This window comes from Dipteris shenzhenensis, chromosome 21 (genome assembly GCF_047967505.1).
Source record: "Dipteris shenzhenensis isolate YYH24624 ecotype China chromosome 21, Dip_SZ_1.0, whole genome shotgun sequence".
Taxonomy (NCBI): Eukaryota; Viridiplantae; Streptophyta; class Polypodiopsida; order Gleicheniales; family Dipteridaceae; genus Dipteris; species Dipteris shenzhenensis.
This window is the reverse complement of record NC_141616.1, coordinates 27,360,789-27,375,958: the sequence shown is the minus strand read 5'-3', so window position 1 is coordinate 27,375,958 and position 15,170 is coordinate 27,360,789. Positions and strand designations below refer to the sequence as shown.

The 15,170-nt window shown below is 43.3% G+C and overlaps 1 protein-coding gene across 1 annotated transcript in view; it reads left to right on the top strand.

Moving 5' to 3' along the window:
- The window catches only part of LOC147888703 (putative aldehyde oxidase 2), a 40,788-nt gene extending 26,165 nt beyond the window's left edge, over positions 1-14,623 (top strand). The window contains exons 7-10 of the mRNA XM_087392465.1: positions 4,015-4,110; positions 4,185-4,283; positions 6,371-6,560; positions 14,061-14,623. Of these exons, the coding sequence (XP_087248591.1) occupies positions 4,015-4,110; positions 4,185-4,283; positions 6,371-6,560; positions 14,061-14,275 (600 nt within the window). The 3' untranslated portion in view covers positions 14,276-14,623. The remainder of the gene's footprint in view (positions 1-4,014; positions 4,111-4,184; positions 4,284-6,370; positions 6,561-14,060) is intronic.
- The last annotated feature ends 547 nt before the right edge of the window (positions 14,624-15,170 follow it).

The window sequence follows — 15,170 nt, the reverse complement described above, 5'->3', positions numbered from 1 at the left end:
ACTGGCTTTCCTCAAAGTACTGAACACTATCCTTAAGTGTTCACGATGCTCAGTAACACTTTTACTGAATATCAGGATATCGTCAATAAAATGTACTACGAACTTTCCGATATACGGACGTAGTAAATCGTTCATAAGCATGACGAAGGTCGCTGGAGCATTGGTAAGTCCGAAGGGCATTACCAAAAACTCATAATGACCAAACCTGCTCCTGAAAGCGGTTTTATGCACATCCTCGGCTCTAATCCGGATCTGATGATAGCCGCACTTAAGATCTATCTTGCTGAAAATCACGGCTCCATGTAATGCATTTAGCAAATCATCAATCCGAGCCATCGGATACCTGTGCTTAACAGTGATATTATTTAATGCTCTGTAATCTATACAGAGGCGAAACGTATCATCCTTTTTTCTCTTCAATATCACTGGTGAAGCAAAAGGTGAGAAACTTGGTTGAATCTGCCCCAACTTGAGGTATTCTTCCAGTTGCCTATGCACCTCCGCTTCTTCAGTAAAACTCATTCTATAGGGAGGTCTGTTTACAGGTTCTGCCCCCGGGATCAGTTCAATCTTATGCTGAACTTTCCGCTCTGGAGGTAACCCATAAGGTAGTTCATCCCTAAAACATTCAGAGAACTCCTCTGTTATAAGATTAGCCAGCTTGGCCATCTCACCACTTTGCGTAACATCAGTGCTAGTCGAAGAATCATTCACCGACTCTACCGATGCGGTGCAAAGGTACAAAAACTCTACTTGAGCCTTTTTGATTTCCATCACGGAAACCAACGGTCCCTGAGGTATATCTTTTTCACCTCGCAAGACATAAAGCACATCATTCATCTTGAATTGATATACGTGCTTTTTCCAATCAATGGCTGGATTCTTACTAGAATGCCACGCCATTCCCAGGGCTATATCCGCATGAGCAAGCTTGGTCATTTCAAAATCAAGCTTCTCAGCATAGTCCTGAATTCGAAGCTCCAACTGGGTAACCCTTTGGTCCCATACTTCAGTTGAACTTCCATCTGCCATCCTGACTGTATACGCATAGTCAGATGGACTTGTCTTTAGTTTCAGCCTCTTCACGAGCTTGGAGTTAATCACATTGTGAGTTGACGCCGAGTCAAACAACACAATGACATCATGACTGGCCACTTGCCCTTTCATTTTGATTAACTCCGTATCATTGAAGGCTGTATACCCCGTTGCTGCGGGCTTAGATAGGATGTTATCAGGTGCACTCGTCACTAACTTAGCAACAGATACACATAACAAACAAGGTACTAACCTCTGAGAAGGTCCCGCCAGTTGCATCTGCATATGTTCCGCACTGGGACTCTCCTGCATTTCCACGTCGCATTCAGATATTATCATACTAGCCGTGCGACGATCTTTGTTCAGTGGACAATCCTTCCACTGATGTCGCTGAAGGCAGCCGAAGCACAATCCTTCTTTTCTAGCTTTCTCTTTTTGTTCAGGGGTCAACGAGGACTTTGACCAAGCTCGGGCTGCCATTGGAGTTATTTTCCTTTTTACCCCAACGGTGGTACTTGTCTTTACTGGTCCCTCAACCGGCTTCACCTGCTTGGTTTGGCCACTTGGCTGCGAGACACTTGGTTTTGAAACCCATTTCCTCTGGAATCCCCCTTTCCTCGGGTGCTCATACTGAGTCCCTGCCTGCACAAATCCACCAGACCTACCTCTGGCATCCTCATAGTTCAGGGCTACTGCTATAGATTCATCTAGTGTGGTCACATATTTAGCCCGAACTTCCATTTTTATCTTGTCGTTCAGTCCATAGATATAGTCTTTTAACTGAACCGACCTAGGGAGAGGGTCTGTTATTTTCATAACACATTCCCTGAATTTGTCAGTGTACTCTGCCATTGACAAGCTCCTCTGACGAAGATTTCTATAAGCATCCCAAGCTCGGGATTCTTCATCAGGTGGGAGAAAGTGTTTCTTGAATTCAGCTTTGAACCCTTCCCAGGTGGTTGGAGCAACTTGATCCTTCTGTTGCTTTATCCACCATCTATCCGCTGCCTCAATAAACAGGTGTGTGGCCTCGCGGATTTTCTTTAGATCGGATTTAATTTCACAAATGGCGAAGGCTTCTTCCCACTTGTGCAACCAAACCTCGATCACATCAGAGCTGCGCTCGGTCATCCGACCAGCGTACTTCTCCGGTCTATAATTAGCGATATTAGGTACTTTGACCCTTGCGCGCTCTAAGGAATGTACACTGGGCTCTGGCTCAGCTAGAGCTTTGCCCTTATCAATCCTAGACGGTCTAGCCGACAAGGCTTGCACCATCTCCCTAATCTCATTTTGACCAGCATTCACCTGAAGCTGCTGGTTCATAATCTGCTGTAAAGCATCCTCTAGTATTGAAATCCTACCAATCAATGTAGGTGCTGCTTGATGTGACATTGGTTGTGTTGACTGTACTCTAGACTCGCTAGGATTTATTCTTGAAGTCTGTCCTTCTGCTTCCATAAGTTCACAATGGAAGAGGGTTTTTTTTTTTTTTTTTTTTTCCCCCCCCTTCTCTTATACACAGAAAAATAAACGACAGTCCCTGCTAGAAAAAAAAACGAACTAACAGGTACTTAGAAATTTCTTCGAAAGACACAAACACTCCCTGGATCCAAATCAGCCATCACGCGACTAAAGAAAACGCCTCCAACTCGTGATTGTCTGTCTGCTTGTCGTCGTTTTCCCACACAGATGACGATACGCAGACCTTGTCAGCAGCCCTGCGATAAGGTGCCCCTTCGAAAATTCCAGCCACAATTTCAGAAGTCCCGTCTGACCGGCGAACCACCACGCTATCAACCCGTCCCTGCTCACGGCCGCTGCGAGATCGCCAATTCGTAGACCCCCTACGTTCCTGCGCTCCACTACGCTCAGACTTCTCGATATCAATCGTCACCTGCTATGATCGACGACGTGCCTTCCCACTAGTCTGTGTCTGTCGATCGCTGCTCGTCAAGGACTCCAATTCGTGCGCTGCCTCCCTTCTCGTCGATAACCTCCATCCAGAATTCTGCTGTTCGTCCGTAGCTTCCGTCAAAGCTCACGAACCTCTTCCTGTTCCTTGCGCTCTGATACCAAATGTTAAACCCCTTTCTTAGTTAATTCCTCTACACAAGTGCAGTCACGGGCGATGGCAACTCTTTAATCCACCCAGCCATACTCTCAGGATAGGATTCGTCTCATTACGTCGATTTTATTTTCGTTATTTTTCCTCATCCTTATCCTTGAGACCCACATCTCCCTAGATAGTTCCTGGCCACATGTTCACATTCTAGGCCCTTACTTAGATGCATCCTTTTTCACCCCTCTCTTGGGGTTCCCTTTTAAAACAATTGCCCCTTGGCAATTTGCACATTTAGATGCACCTAGGCCCTAGCCCTATTAGAACTATCTAGTCAATGCCATTACGCCCTCACCTAGGACCTTGGCAGTTACTTCTCTTGACCATTTAATTATGCGCATTAATTATTACAAAAGTTGGTCATCTTAGAGAAAATGCCCACCAATCTATCCGAGGTCATGCTATCTCGGCTAGAGCATAACAATATCTTTGTTTTTTCTAAGACGAATTGCAGACCAATGACAATGTCCATGATTGATTGTTGACCTGTCTCTCATATCTCTTCCCTGAGTGGTTCATCCTCAATTGCTTTTCTAAAAATGGTCAGAATTTGAAACAGATTAATCAAAGGCTTAGAGCACAAACACTTAGCCAAAGGCTTGTGATATTGAATGTGTTAACGAGATAGGATTATCTTCCCTTCCTGAAATGCTATAAGTGAAACATCATTGGTACTAATGATGCTGATGGGAATCTTGTCGTTTTGCTAGTCCCTGCTATGTGTGAAAGAGTTTAATTCTTTTCAACTTTGTGAGTGACTATCATCAGATTCAAACTGCACTGTTTTTTATTTGTATTTATAGCTCATTGATACAGAACCTAAGAAATTGTTGATGTTATATTTCTTGATTTTGCAGGCAAAGTTCGATCAAATTGATTTGTCAGCACAGATTCACTGGTTTCCAGATGAAAGCACGAAAAGATATCTTAACTATGGTGCAGCAGCAAGTGAGGTATAAGGTCGGATATTATCAAAATGGTATTCAAGATGCTGCATTAGTTTATAAATGTGGAATTTCTGCTGCAGGTTGAAATCAATGTTCTTACAGGAGAAACAAGGCTAATCCAAACCGATCTTATTTATGACTGTGGAAAAAGCTTAAATCCTGCAGTTGACATTGGACAGGTTGTCTTATTTTTCTTTATCATCCATTGAATCAGTGTTTTATATTCGGGCTCCGTGCAAATGTTCTTCTGCAGCAGGAATAGATGTTTAATGACCCGAATTTCGGAATGCATTTCATAATATGCCTTACAACATTGCTTGCAATAAACATATGGAAAGTCTTTCAGAAGTTTCTAGATATTTTACCAAATTAAGATGCTCCATTGAGCAGATGCCCTATCTATCATTACACCTATGCGCTGCCAATTTTTCCAGATGAGAGGGATGCTTTATTCAGAAACCTAGATACTTTAAATACATCTACCACATGCAAGAGGAATCGGGATGGCCCTCGACTGATGTAGGTTTTACTACAAGAATCATGGTATTATACCCATCCCTTAAGACGATATGTAGGGTGGCCTAGCTAGCTGCCCTTTAGAGACGGCTTTGCTTTATGGGGTAACTGTTTAGTGTTATCCTTTCCCGATAAAATGCGAGCATTTCTAGGCTGCCTATTCTGAGTAGGAGGGAAAGGGCAGCTACAAGTAGCCATGCTTTTTTTGCAAAGTTGCACACCTTGTCTATTGCACTTTGAGGACTTGAATCCAAGACCTTGTGCTCATGTTTCAATGTCTATATCAATACACCAACTTCATTTATTGACATATACTATGCCATATCATACATCATGTGTTTATCTTCTAGTTGTTGTCGTCTTCATCGTCCTCCTCCTTGTCCACTTTTGCTTCCAGATTCACCTCATCACCTTCTCCACCTCACCTCCACTTCCAATTCTAGGCCATCACCACTACCACCATCATCGCCACCTTCTTTGTCATCACTACCCCACCTTCTCACTCTCACCAACATGACCACCACCACCACCATTACCATCTCCACCTCTGTCTTCTCCACCATCACCGCTATCTTCTCCACTTTCCCCATTTTCACCGCCGCCGCTCCCACCTAACCATGACCACCTTCTCCTTCTTTTACTTGGCCTATTCTTCGTATTCCTCTCCCTCCTCTTCTACCAAGACCACACCTTCCTTGTGCGTACTGCCAATACAATGCTAATTTATGTGCATATAGTTAATATGTATATCTACATGCTTAGCTACGTATATATTTATATATAGTATATTTTATGTAATTAATTATATACATCATATCACTATGTGTTGTTTGGATGACTTTGGGTATGCTCATCTAGATATACAACAAGAAACGCTCTCTATGGGTTAGCAAGTTTGCTAAAAGGGACAATTTTAACAACATGATAGACTTCTTCGTCTTTGACACATGACGATGATGCAATCTCTCTCTCTCTCTCTCTCTCTCTCTCTCTCTCTCCCCCCCCCCCCCCCTTTTCCCCTTCTTCTGACTCCTATCTGCTACTATTCTGTCCCCCTTCTCTAAATTTGCCCTCTCCGTTTTCTACAGAGAGCCACGGCCATGACTCAATAGTAGAACAATAATGCACATCACATATTCCAGTAGCATTGTTAACGGCAACAACTCATGAAATCAATGTTATTTACAAGTGTAGATTGCAAGCTTCAATTTTGCGGATTAAAAATAGTTGTGGAGTGAGCACCTTGAAAAAAGTAACTTCTAACTTGTCATGATTGTAGCCAATGCCACCACTTCTCTTGATAAATATAAAGCAGCTTCATTCCCGATTGGAATATGGCATCCCTTCAATCTACAATCTACGATAGTATAAAGTGTCTAGAAAATTGAGATAGGTAAATATGCTCAATCACAATTAAGCAAATAAAAGCATGGATAACATGTTCTTAAATAAGGGCAATAAAAAAAGTTTGTTTGCTTAAAGTAGAGCATTTACACAATATACCAACATAGACAATATACTAAGTAGATAGTATATGAGGAAGGGGGCTAGCCAAAAAAATCATAAAATTCCTCTTTTTCCATTGAAAATCACTTTCCTTGGGATAATTATGCAATGGTATTTTGGCTCGTTAATTGGCTTATGTTTGCAACAAAGCACTTCTCCTAGTCAAGTCATGGATTTTTTAAGGTTTATGTGGCATCCAAGTTTGCTAGACTTGTAGATTAACTAATGACAAATTTATGTGTAGATTGAAGGATCCTTTGTGCAAGGAATTGGATTTTTCATGACTGAGGAACATGAAGTGGATAGCGATGGAAAAGTTATCACGAATGGCACTTGGACATACAAGCCTCCAGCAATAGATAATATACCACAACATTTCTCAGTGGAGATCTTGAATGGAGTTGCTCATCAGAATCGTATACTTTCATCCAAAGGTGTGTGAGTGTGTGTCCCCCTCTCTTTAAAAAAACCACGCATGTAGGCAAAAGTACATGCATCAATGGGTGCACATGCACATGCACACACATGCACTCAACACCCACGTGTGCACACAAATGTAATATATGAAAATGGTATGCATAGATACATATGTATGTGTGTGTATATACATACATATGTATCTATGTATGTATATGTGTATGCGTGTGCTTGTGGTGGGTGTGTCTTTGTCAATATTATACACATAAACGAACACACTCATGCAAGCACATTATTCTCTTTGTGTAATTTTGTCTAAGTGAGAAAACTCATGCTGGATTTCAGGCTGCAGTTTATGATGAACTAGGATTGACATTGCCTACCTTACTACTTTTGGGCTCATTTTGGCATACACTAAGTTGTGTACAGGTTTTAGTAATTCTATGAGTCGCTTTGCCAAGGGACCTGATAAATCATTGCTGATTGTTAATGAATCTCTTTGTCTCCAACGTCTTTGGATGATCATGCTTGGACATATTGTGGCATAGGTATGAAGGCATAATTTAGAGTCATACTAAGTGACATAAATTTAGGGGGACTAATCCCTAGCACACCAAAGCTCCATGCCTATAGATAATGAAGAAGACAAACATGACGAGCAAAAGCACACCAAATCTGAAGTTCCAATATGTAGATGGGAAGGTTTTTTCCAAAGAAAAGAGTCTTCTATTTTAGAGAATTGAGAAAACAACATAGATCAGCAATCCATGGGATGTTTGACCAAGAGAGAGGGGAAGCTGGCTGCTATGTTACCTGTTTCTGAGGATTCCAACTCAATGTTTGAATGATCAACTCAGAAATAGAATTGCAACATTGTTGATACGACAAAAGACTCCACATTGAACGTATGAAGAAGACTACACAAACCTAGATTGGAGCCTCAACTCTACCGAGTTTATTGGCAGTTGCATCAATCATGATGACTCAAAAGACTCTCTAAGGACCCTAAGAGAAGCTGCTCCATACATAGAATACTACTAGATATTAACTTTCGACAAAGAGAAGGAAAACTGCCTCGCCATTGATCTTTGTAGAAGAACTGTGAACCGCCACTGAATCTTGCACCGCCCCATGCTGTGACCTTGATTGTTCCATGCTCAGCACCGCCATGCAACACATAAAGCACCCAATCATATGCACATTGAGCTGTTATAAGCATGGAGAGCTGCCACATCACCCAACAATCCCCCGTGTGAGCTGAGGAGGTAACATAGAGAACTCAGAACCAGAACACAAAAAGAAAAAAGTCACCACCCACACAGGGCAATGTGACGAAACATCACCCATACAGGGCACAATGTATCGACTAGGTTACCCACACAGGGCACAACCCATAAATAAAAGCTTTTTGGTGAAGCTAGAAGGTCCAGCCGTCCTCTACTGGTTCCTTGTTGGCTGCAATAAGTAAGTCCTGCAAAATCTTCACTTGGGGGAGTTTCCTCGGCTGCTAACACCTTTTTCTTCTTGGACTTCAGGTCATATGCTTTCTTATAGCAGTGACGATCATCATGGCCTCCTTTCCCATAGTATGAACATGCCATAGACTCTTTCCCTTTCCTATAATCCTTCTTTTTCTGTCCTTTGTTGCTGGACGCTATATATGCGGGCTCCCCAATTGGAGATTGTAAACTTAGCCTTCTCTCCTCGCTCAGTAAAAGAGCAACCATGTCGACAAAATCCATTTTGTCTGAGCTGACTCGCAGGATTTGCACTAGATCAGGAAATCTTTGAGAGATAGCAGAGACAAGTATAGTTTTCGCGTCCTCATTATCCACCTTAGATCCCAGAGCAAACAATTGCTTCAGGATAGATTGCAAACGATTCAACATACTCTTACTTTCACGCATTGGAAAACTGAAAATCCCTGCTTTATTTTTGTTCTGAAGAGATTCTCCAAGATGGTCGAGTTGTCAGAGGTGTTCTTGGTGACATCCAAATGATGAAAATAGTCCGGCTCGAGTGCCTTACCTAAGATGCCGATTGCTTTTTCCTTGTGTTGTTTCTAGAGAATGAGCTTGTTTGACTCACTATCCTTTGGTTTCTTGTTTGTGCCTGAGATGATGCCCCACAAACCTTTCTGCATGAGGTATAGACGCGTGCCCGCAACTGCCATGCATCATAGTTCTTGCCGTCGAATCTGAGAGTTGAAGCATATGCTTTGTCTTTCTTCCAGGATTCCATTTGGAAACCAACAATTTTGGCACATCTCAGACCCTCTCAACCAGATATGCTCACAAGCCCTCTCGTTTGCTTTGATACCAATTGTAGGATTTTAGTGCAAGTGCATGCATCCATAAATTGACGTAGTTGCAGGGAAACCAAATTTTTGCACGACTATAAAACACCATCCCTCGAATTATCAACTCACAAAAAAGAATTGCAACTTTGTTGATATCACAAAAGACGTCATATTGAACGTATGAAGAAGACGACACATGACTAGACTGGATTGCCTCAACGCTACCGAGTTTGTTGGCAGTTACATCAATCGTGATGACTCAAAAGACTCTCTAAGGACCCTAAGAGCAGCTGCTCCATACATAGATGAATACCAAATATTAACAACTCTCATTGAGAGAGTTTCAGCAAAGAGAAGGAAAACTACCTCGCCATCGATCTTTGTAGAAGAACCGCGAACCGCCACTGAATCTTGCACTGCCCCATGTTGCAACCTTGATTGGTCCCCGCCCAGCACCACCATGCAGCACGTAAACCACCCAATCATATGCACATTGAGCTGTTGTAAGCGTGGAGAGCTGTCATCACCTACCTCTACGAGCAAATCGAAGCACAAGGAATATTTCAGCTTTCTACAAAAGATCTCTGAGGGTCACATACACCCAACACTCTAGAGTGCTAACAGAAACTGTGTACGAAGACCTTGGACGCTCAAGTATGTGTGGGTGTGTGGATTTGTGTGTGTGAGAGCATATGTTGATACTATGGTTTACACCCACTATTGGGCGCTGATGATGTCAGTGGGGATGTCATAGTAGCTAGTCACTTCCATGCATGATGGAGTTTATGGTTTTCAATCTTATGAGTGACTATCATGAGATTGAAACTGCACGATGTGTGGTAATTTTAGAGGATGAGTTTGGGAATGTTCGTGGTTTCATCTTGATATATCTACTCTAGCCATGGTTCTATTAGTAGCCCTCCATGAGCTACCAACTAGAAGAAATAGACCTTCCAGAGGTGGGTCCAAAACTTGGTAAGGACCTCATGCATGATGCCACACCTATCACTCTAGCCAATGTCACTCCCGTGAGGGATTCCATGCCGTTGCATCTAGCTGATGTGGTGTTCCGATGTGGGCGGTGGTGGGAGAAGAAGAGCACCTCCATGAACTACCAACAATGCAAATGCAACGATGAGGTCCCCTACCTCATAGTAGTGACAAGTCTATTACTCTCATCTGCTCTAGCCATGGTCCCATTAGTAGCCCTCCATGAGCTACCAACTAGAAGAAATAGATGTTCCTCGGGTAGAGGCTAGTCAAAGGTGGGTCCAAAACTAACCAAGGACCTCATGCATGATGACACACATATTACTCTAGCCAATGTCACATGCCGATGCATCCAGTTGAAGACAGTTGAAGCTGTCTTCCAATGTGGGTCGTGTGGGAGAAGAAGATCACCTCCACACTTGCTCCAAGTTCCCTATCCTGGATGGCTAGAATCACTCTCTTGGATCCCACTATACCTTGCGCAGCAGGGGTCTTTCCTTCCTTCACTAGAGTTGCCGTGTGCTTAGCCTCTCCTTAGGCTTATTGGAAAGGTGACTCCATGCACCTAGGGATTGCACCACCGGGTTGTCCCTCTGTGCCCACCTAATGTGCCTACGTTGCCCAAGCATATGAGCCTCTTGGTCTCGAAAGTTTGGGTGCCAAATTAGGGGCTGTCTCTCGAACTCATCTTTGCCCTAGGGGGTGGCTTGGATGAGGCTACCTGAGAGATGCTGGCACATTCTCATGAAGCTCCACATTAATGGAAACCCTTTGTAAGAGAGGACGCCTTTAAGATCCATTTGTGAGATTGTTGTCACTGTCCTTCTATGTATGGAGTGTTTCTTATGAGCCCTTGCCAGAGCAAGAGCTTCCAAGGTTAGAGCTTGGAGCTAGACCCTTGACAATAAGCTTCCCTAATATGGCTCTACTCTACATCTCTGGATCGATGATACCCAACCCTCCCTCTTCTTGGTGAAGATCCACTGTCTTCCCTATTACCTTAACCCGAGTGTTTCGTGTGCTGTCCAAGTCTGCCCAAAGAAAATTATTCACCAATCTTTGCCACGAAAAGAAACAAAATGGGGGCTAAGGGGAAGCCTTATTGAACAGAGAAAGAAAGAAAGAAAGAAAGATGTATTAACGTTTGCGGGAGTCCTCACGGGCCTATGGGACAAAGTTCACCAATGAGAAGGATACAAGCCTCAATAGGCTGGAGCAAAGGGCACGCTAGGATGCTTGCTGGCTGCTATGCTACGCTAGGCTAAAGAGCTTAAGAGCTCAAACAAAACTGGAGCTGGAAAAAGATTGAAACTTAGAAGCCGAAACCCAACACCGTGGTGGCTCTCCGGTGGGCTGCAAAGACATCTCGGATTTGCGTCTGTCAAGTTGTCTCTCGTTGTGGCGGAGGGCGTGGTCTCCTCAACCTTTGTATCCAGTGGGCTATGTCAAGAGTGATGATGTGTTGATGAAGGAAAAAAAGAGAGGACATAAAGCATGAAGGAAACACTCAAGAAACATTTTAAACCTTTAAATGACATGGCAATCTATCTTCTATTGTCTGTGAGTTGTCGTGACGCGGAGTTCATCTTTTTCTGTGCAGGTCGAGTCGCGGTTGCTACAAAGCATCGCTTTGCTTTTTTTTAAGAGCTGACTATAGCTCCTAATCCCTCTTTGATGCATGCTATGAGCACGGTTGCAAAGTGGTCATCAATGGCCTCTTCTTTGCTTTCCTTTGAAAGCGTTTGTCTCCTTGCAAACCATGCGAGGTCTGCTTCTATACAAAGATCATGTTGCACGACGCGACTGATTTATCTTTGTACGTCAAGTTGCAGATGAGGTCGCAGCCTTCATAAAATGTTGTGTGGAAGTCGATCTTGTCAACAGGGTGCTCACTTGCCAGTTACAAAGGTCATCAAATTTGCAATCGTCGCCCGGTTTAAGAATCCGATATGCCGTTGATTGTAACGATTTTCAGAGGGTTAATACACGCTATTAGTTTAGACGATCCTTTCAGCCAACAGAAACGACGCTTTGAACAGCTTCATCAGTGGGCGTGTCTTTGTTATTGTCGATGGAGTAGAAGGTAACGACTATTTTCACCAGTAGCTTCCATTCGTAATCAACAAGTTCTCAGCCTTCTTTTCACCCACTTTGATACCAATGTGTAAATTCCTAAACAAGAGGGATCTCTTGGCTGTTTACCACCCAGTCACGAGTTCCTGATGATGAATCTCCCCGACTGCATAGAGATATATCTACCTCTCTCTAGCACCCTGAAGAATTCTCTCTAGAGCTCTCCCCCTAGCCTAGTGCTTGCCAAGTGTCCTCCCCTCTTGGTGCCATGTGTCTGCTAATGGACTCCTTCCATTCAGCCCCCTCGAGCAATTCTTTGCACCTCTTTCGAAAATGCCTAGGCCTAGGGTGACCCTAGACCCAAGCTCTCAAGGCCCTATCTTTACAAGCACTATCGATCCCTCTGGTTTCCCACCTTACCATAAGCAAGCCAAGGGGCTTCCGTAATTATGGTTGACGTAACAAAGGGAGAGAATAACTTTATGTACATGTTGTTTGTCCCCTAGCGAGAGGGAGATCCGGTTGGTTGAGAATGTTCAAGGTGCTGCTATCTGAGCCCTCGAAAGGTCACCTTCTGAATCCTTACCCCTTTATTTAACAAAACCATCACCTCCTAGCAAGAGAAAGAAGAGGCAAAAGGAAAAACGAAGGGGGAGAAAGAAAGAGGAAAGGAAGAAAAGTTGCTTCCTTGCAAAAGCTGTTTGTGGTTGAGTGGGATGGCAGAATGACCAAAATCTCAGACGAGGGCCCTAAAACAGGTGAAAATAGGAGCTGCTGCAGCCCTAAAAAAGGCTTTGAATGCCCATCTCGCTGCCAGAAAACCCTAAGAGGGGTTCGAGGAAGTGAAACCAAGGGGCAGAAGGCAAGAGCCCCTTGTGAGATGGCGAGGGTGGTATAAGAACAAGACCAGTCCCTTGTGAGAAGGCGGGGGCAGTATAGGAAAAAGACCAGACCAAAAACAAACTGGTGTGGGCTCACAAACGGGCTGAGATCCTGCCTGACACAGCCTGGGAGGGGAGGGGGACAGAGGAGAAAAGGGGTGAGCTGGAAGAGGGAGGAGTGGGGAAGAGAGGGGCATGGGAGGGGAAGAGAGGCAGGAAGGGGGGGACAGCCTAGCAAGGGAGGAAGCGGAGCGGGCAGTGCTATGCGTCTATGTTCTACAGAGACTGAAAGTTAATGTCTTTGTAAGAATGTGGTAGTCAGGTGTCTTTCAGATTAATGGAGCACATGCGAAGCAAGGATGCTTCTTCTCCCGATCTTTAAAGGTTATACTTTAACTTGTGGAGAAACTCTTGAGATCCCCGCACTGACCCGTCAAGTATGCTTCCTCTTCTTTGTGTGTAATTTTACTTGGCTTCTATTGTGATGTGACATGAGAGTACTACAAGCCCATCTTGGGTATTCATGGCCATTGAATTTTCTTTACCAAAATCTCTGTTGAAGATTCCATAGTGTGCCTCATACACAATCAAAGGCAAGCAGATGTAGAACCCAATTTACCCTGATACCAATTGTGGAGCAAAACTTCTCAAGAATTATACCAATACATGACACAAATGTTGATATACTCACTCAGATATCAGCATTGATGTATAAAAAGCAAATGCAAAAGAACAGTTGTTGAGCATGAGACATATAGAGTATTTGAGTTCATGCTTAATACTCTGTTGTTGCTCATGTACAAAAGGTCTTCAGCATTGTCTCTCATCTACATGGTCTTTAAAGAAAATACAACACACATTACTGTTGAAAGCATGGTGACCAGTCACCATAGTCTGCCACTGCCATAGCTCTTCCAAGCTTTGAAGAACCACCATGCCCGTCAAGGTATCTGGAGAAGTGGTCTATGGTGCAGGAGCTCCATGAAGGTCGGTGAGAACCTCAAAATACTCACAACGTTCTAAGATGGCCAATGCATGCTCAGGGCGAGGTATAGACTAACTAATTAACTACAAACACAATTAACTAACTATTAACTGCTAGCTACACCACTCTCAGGTTCCTCGCAATAACTCTTACAGGCTTTGCATGCTCATCATAAGATACCTCTTGTAAATTTTCAAGGACTTTTATTTTTGGACTAAATTGGGAAGTTCTTAGTCGTCTTTGTTAAGGTTGTGGCACACTGGTTCTAATACTCTGCTTCATGTTGTAGCCTCTGGAGAACCTCCTCTACTCCTTGCTGGTTCAGTCCATTCTGCCATAAAACGTGCAATAGAAGCAACATGGGAAGATCCTTTTACTGGTGAGAGATACGCTACAGGGAGGTACTTGAGGCTAGATACACCAGCCACAATGGAGAAGGTGAAGAATCTCTGTGGCCTGGACAGTGTAGAACAGTATCTGAAGTACCAGTTAACCAATGCTTGAGTATCATTGTTCGTTAAAAGGGTTTCAATCTACTCTATTCGAAAATATTGGTCATGTATGTCGCATGTCATACTTGGATTGTGCCCGAAGCAGCCCCTATGTTACGAATTGGTTCTTCGTGTCAGCAACACAACTCTGTGTTGCACAGGCTGTGCACGGGAGTACTAGATTTTATGCATCACTGCAGCAACATGGTAGTACCCCTCAACACTTTGATTCAGACACAGAGGAAAACATCTGTAAATAAGCAAAGCCCATTTTACTGATTCTGAAGGACATTTCGAGCAGATCAGAATATGAGCTGTTTTAAATGCAGTGGAATTTGAATTGTATGCACTTTATTGTAATGAGACTCTCTCTCTCTCTCTCTCTCTCTCTCTCTCTCTATGTGCTCGTGCAGTGCATGTGGATGTGCCTCTGTTTGCGTGCTGGAAGCGCATGCTTGTGTGTGTGTGTGTGAGAGAGAGGGAGATTCCCGACTCTTGCTTTTGGGAAATTCTTTTGGCTCTTTGGTTTTCATCCACGCACTCAGGAGTTTTATCTTTTCTTTGTTTGGGTTCGTTATTGGGCACTTTGGACTTTGTGAATAAACAGGAAACTTAAAGTCTTTGGTGATCCAGCATTTTCTTTATTTGCTTTCTTCAAGCGTTCTCTGTAGCAATCTTTTTTTGATTGCTTGTAGACTCGCTACATCGATCACGATGTATATTTAGCATATACAGAGATTTCAGCTGATGTAATTTTTAGCTCCTCGCTTTGATGTGGCTTTTCTTGTAATATAAACAATCATGGTTTTCATTGAAAAAGTGTGTGTGTGTGTGTGTGAGAGAGAGAGAGATTCCCACTGCTTTTGATTTTTCAGAATACTCTGTTTTCTAGGCTATTGTCATTGTAA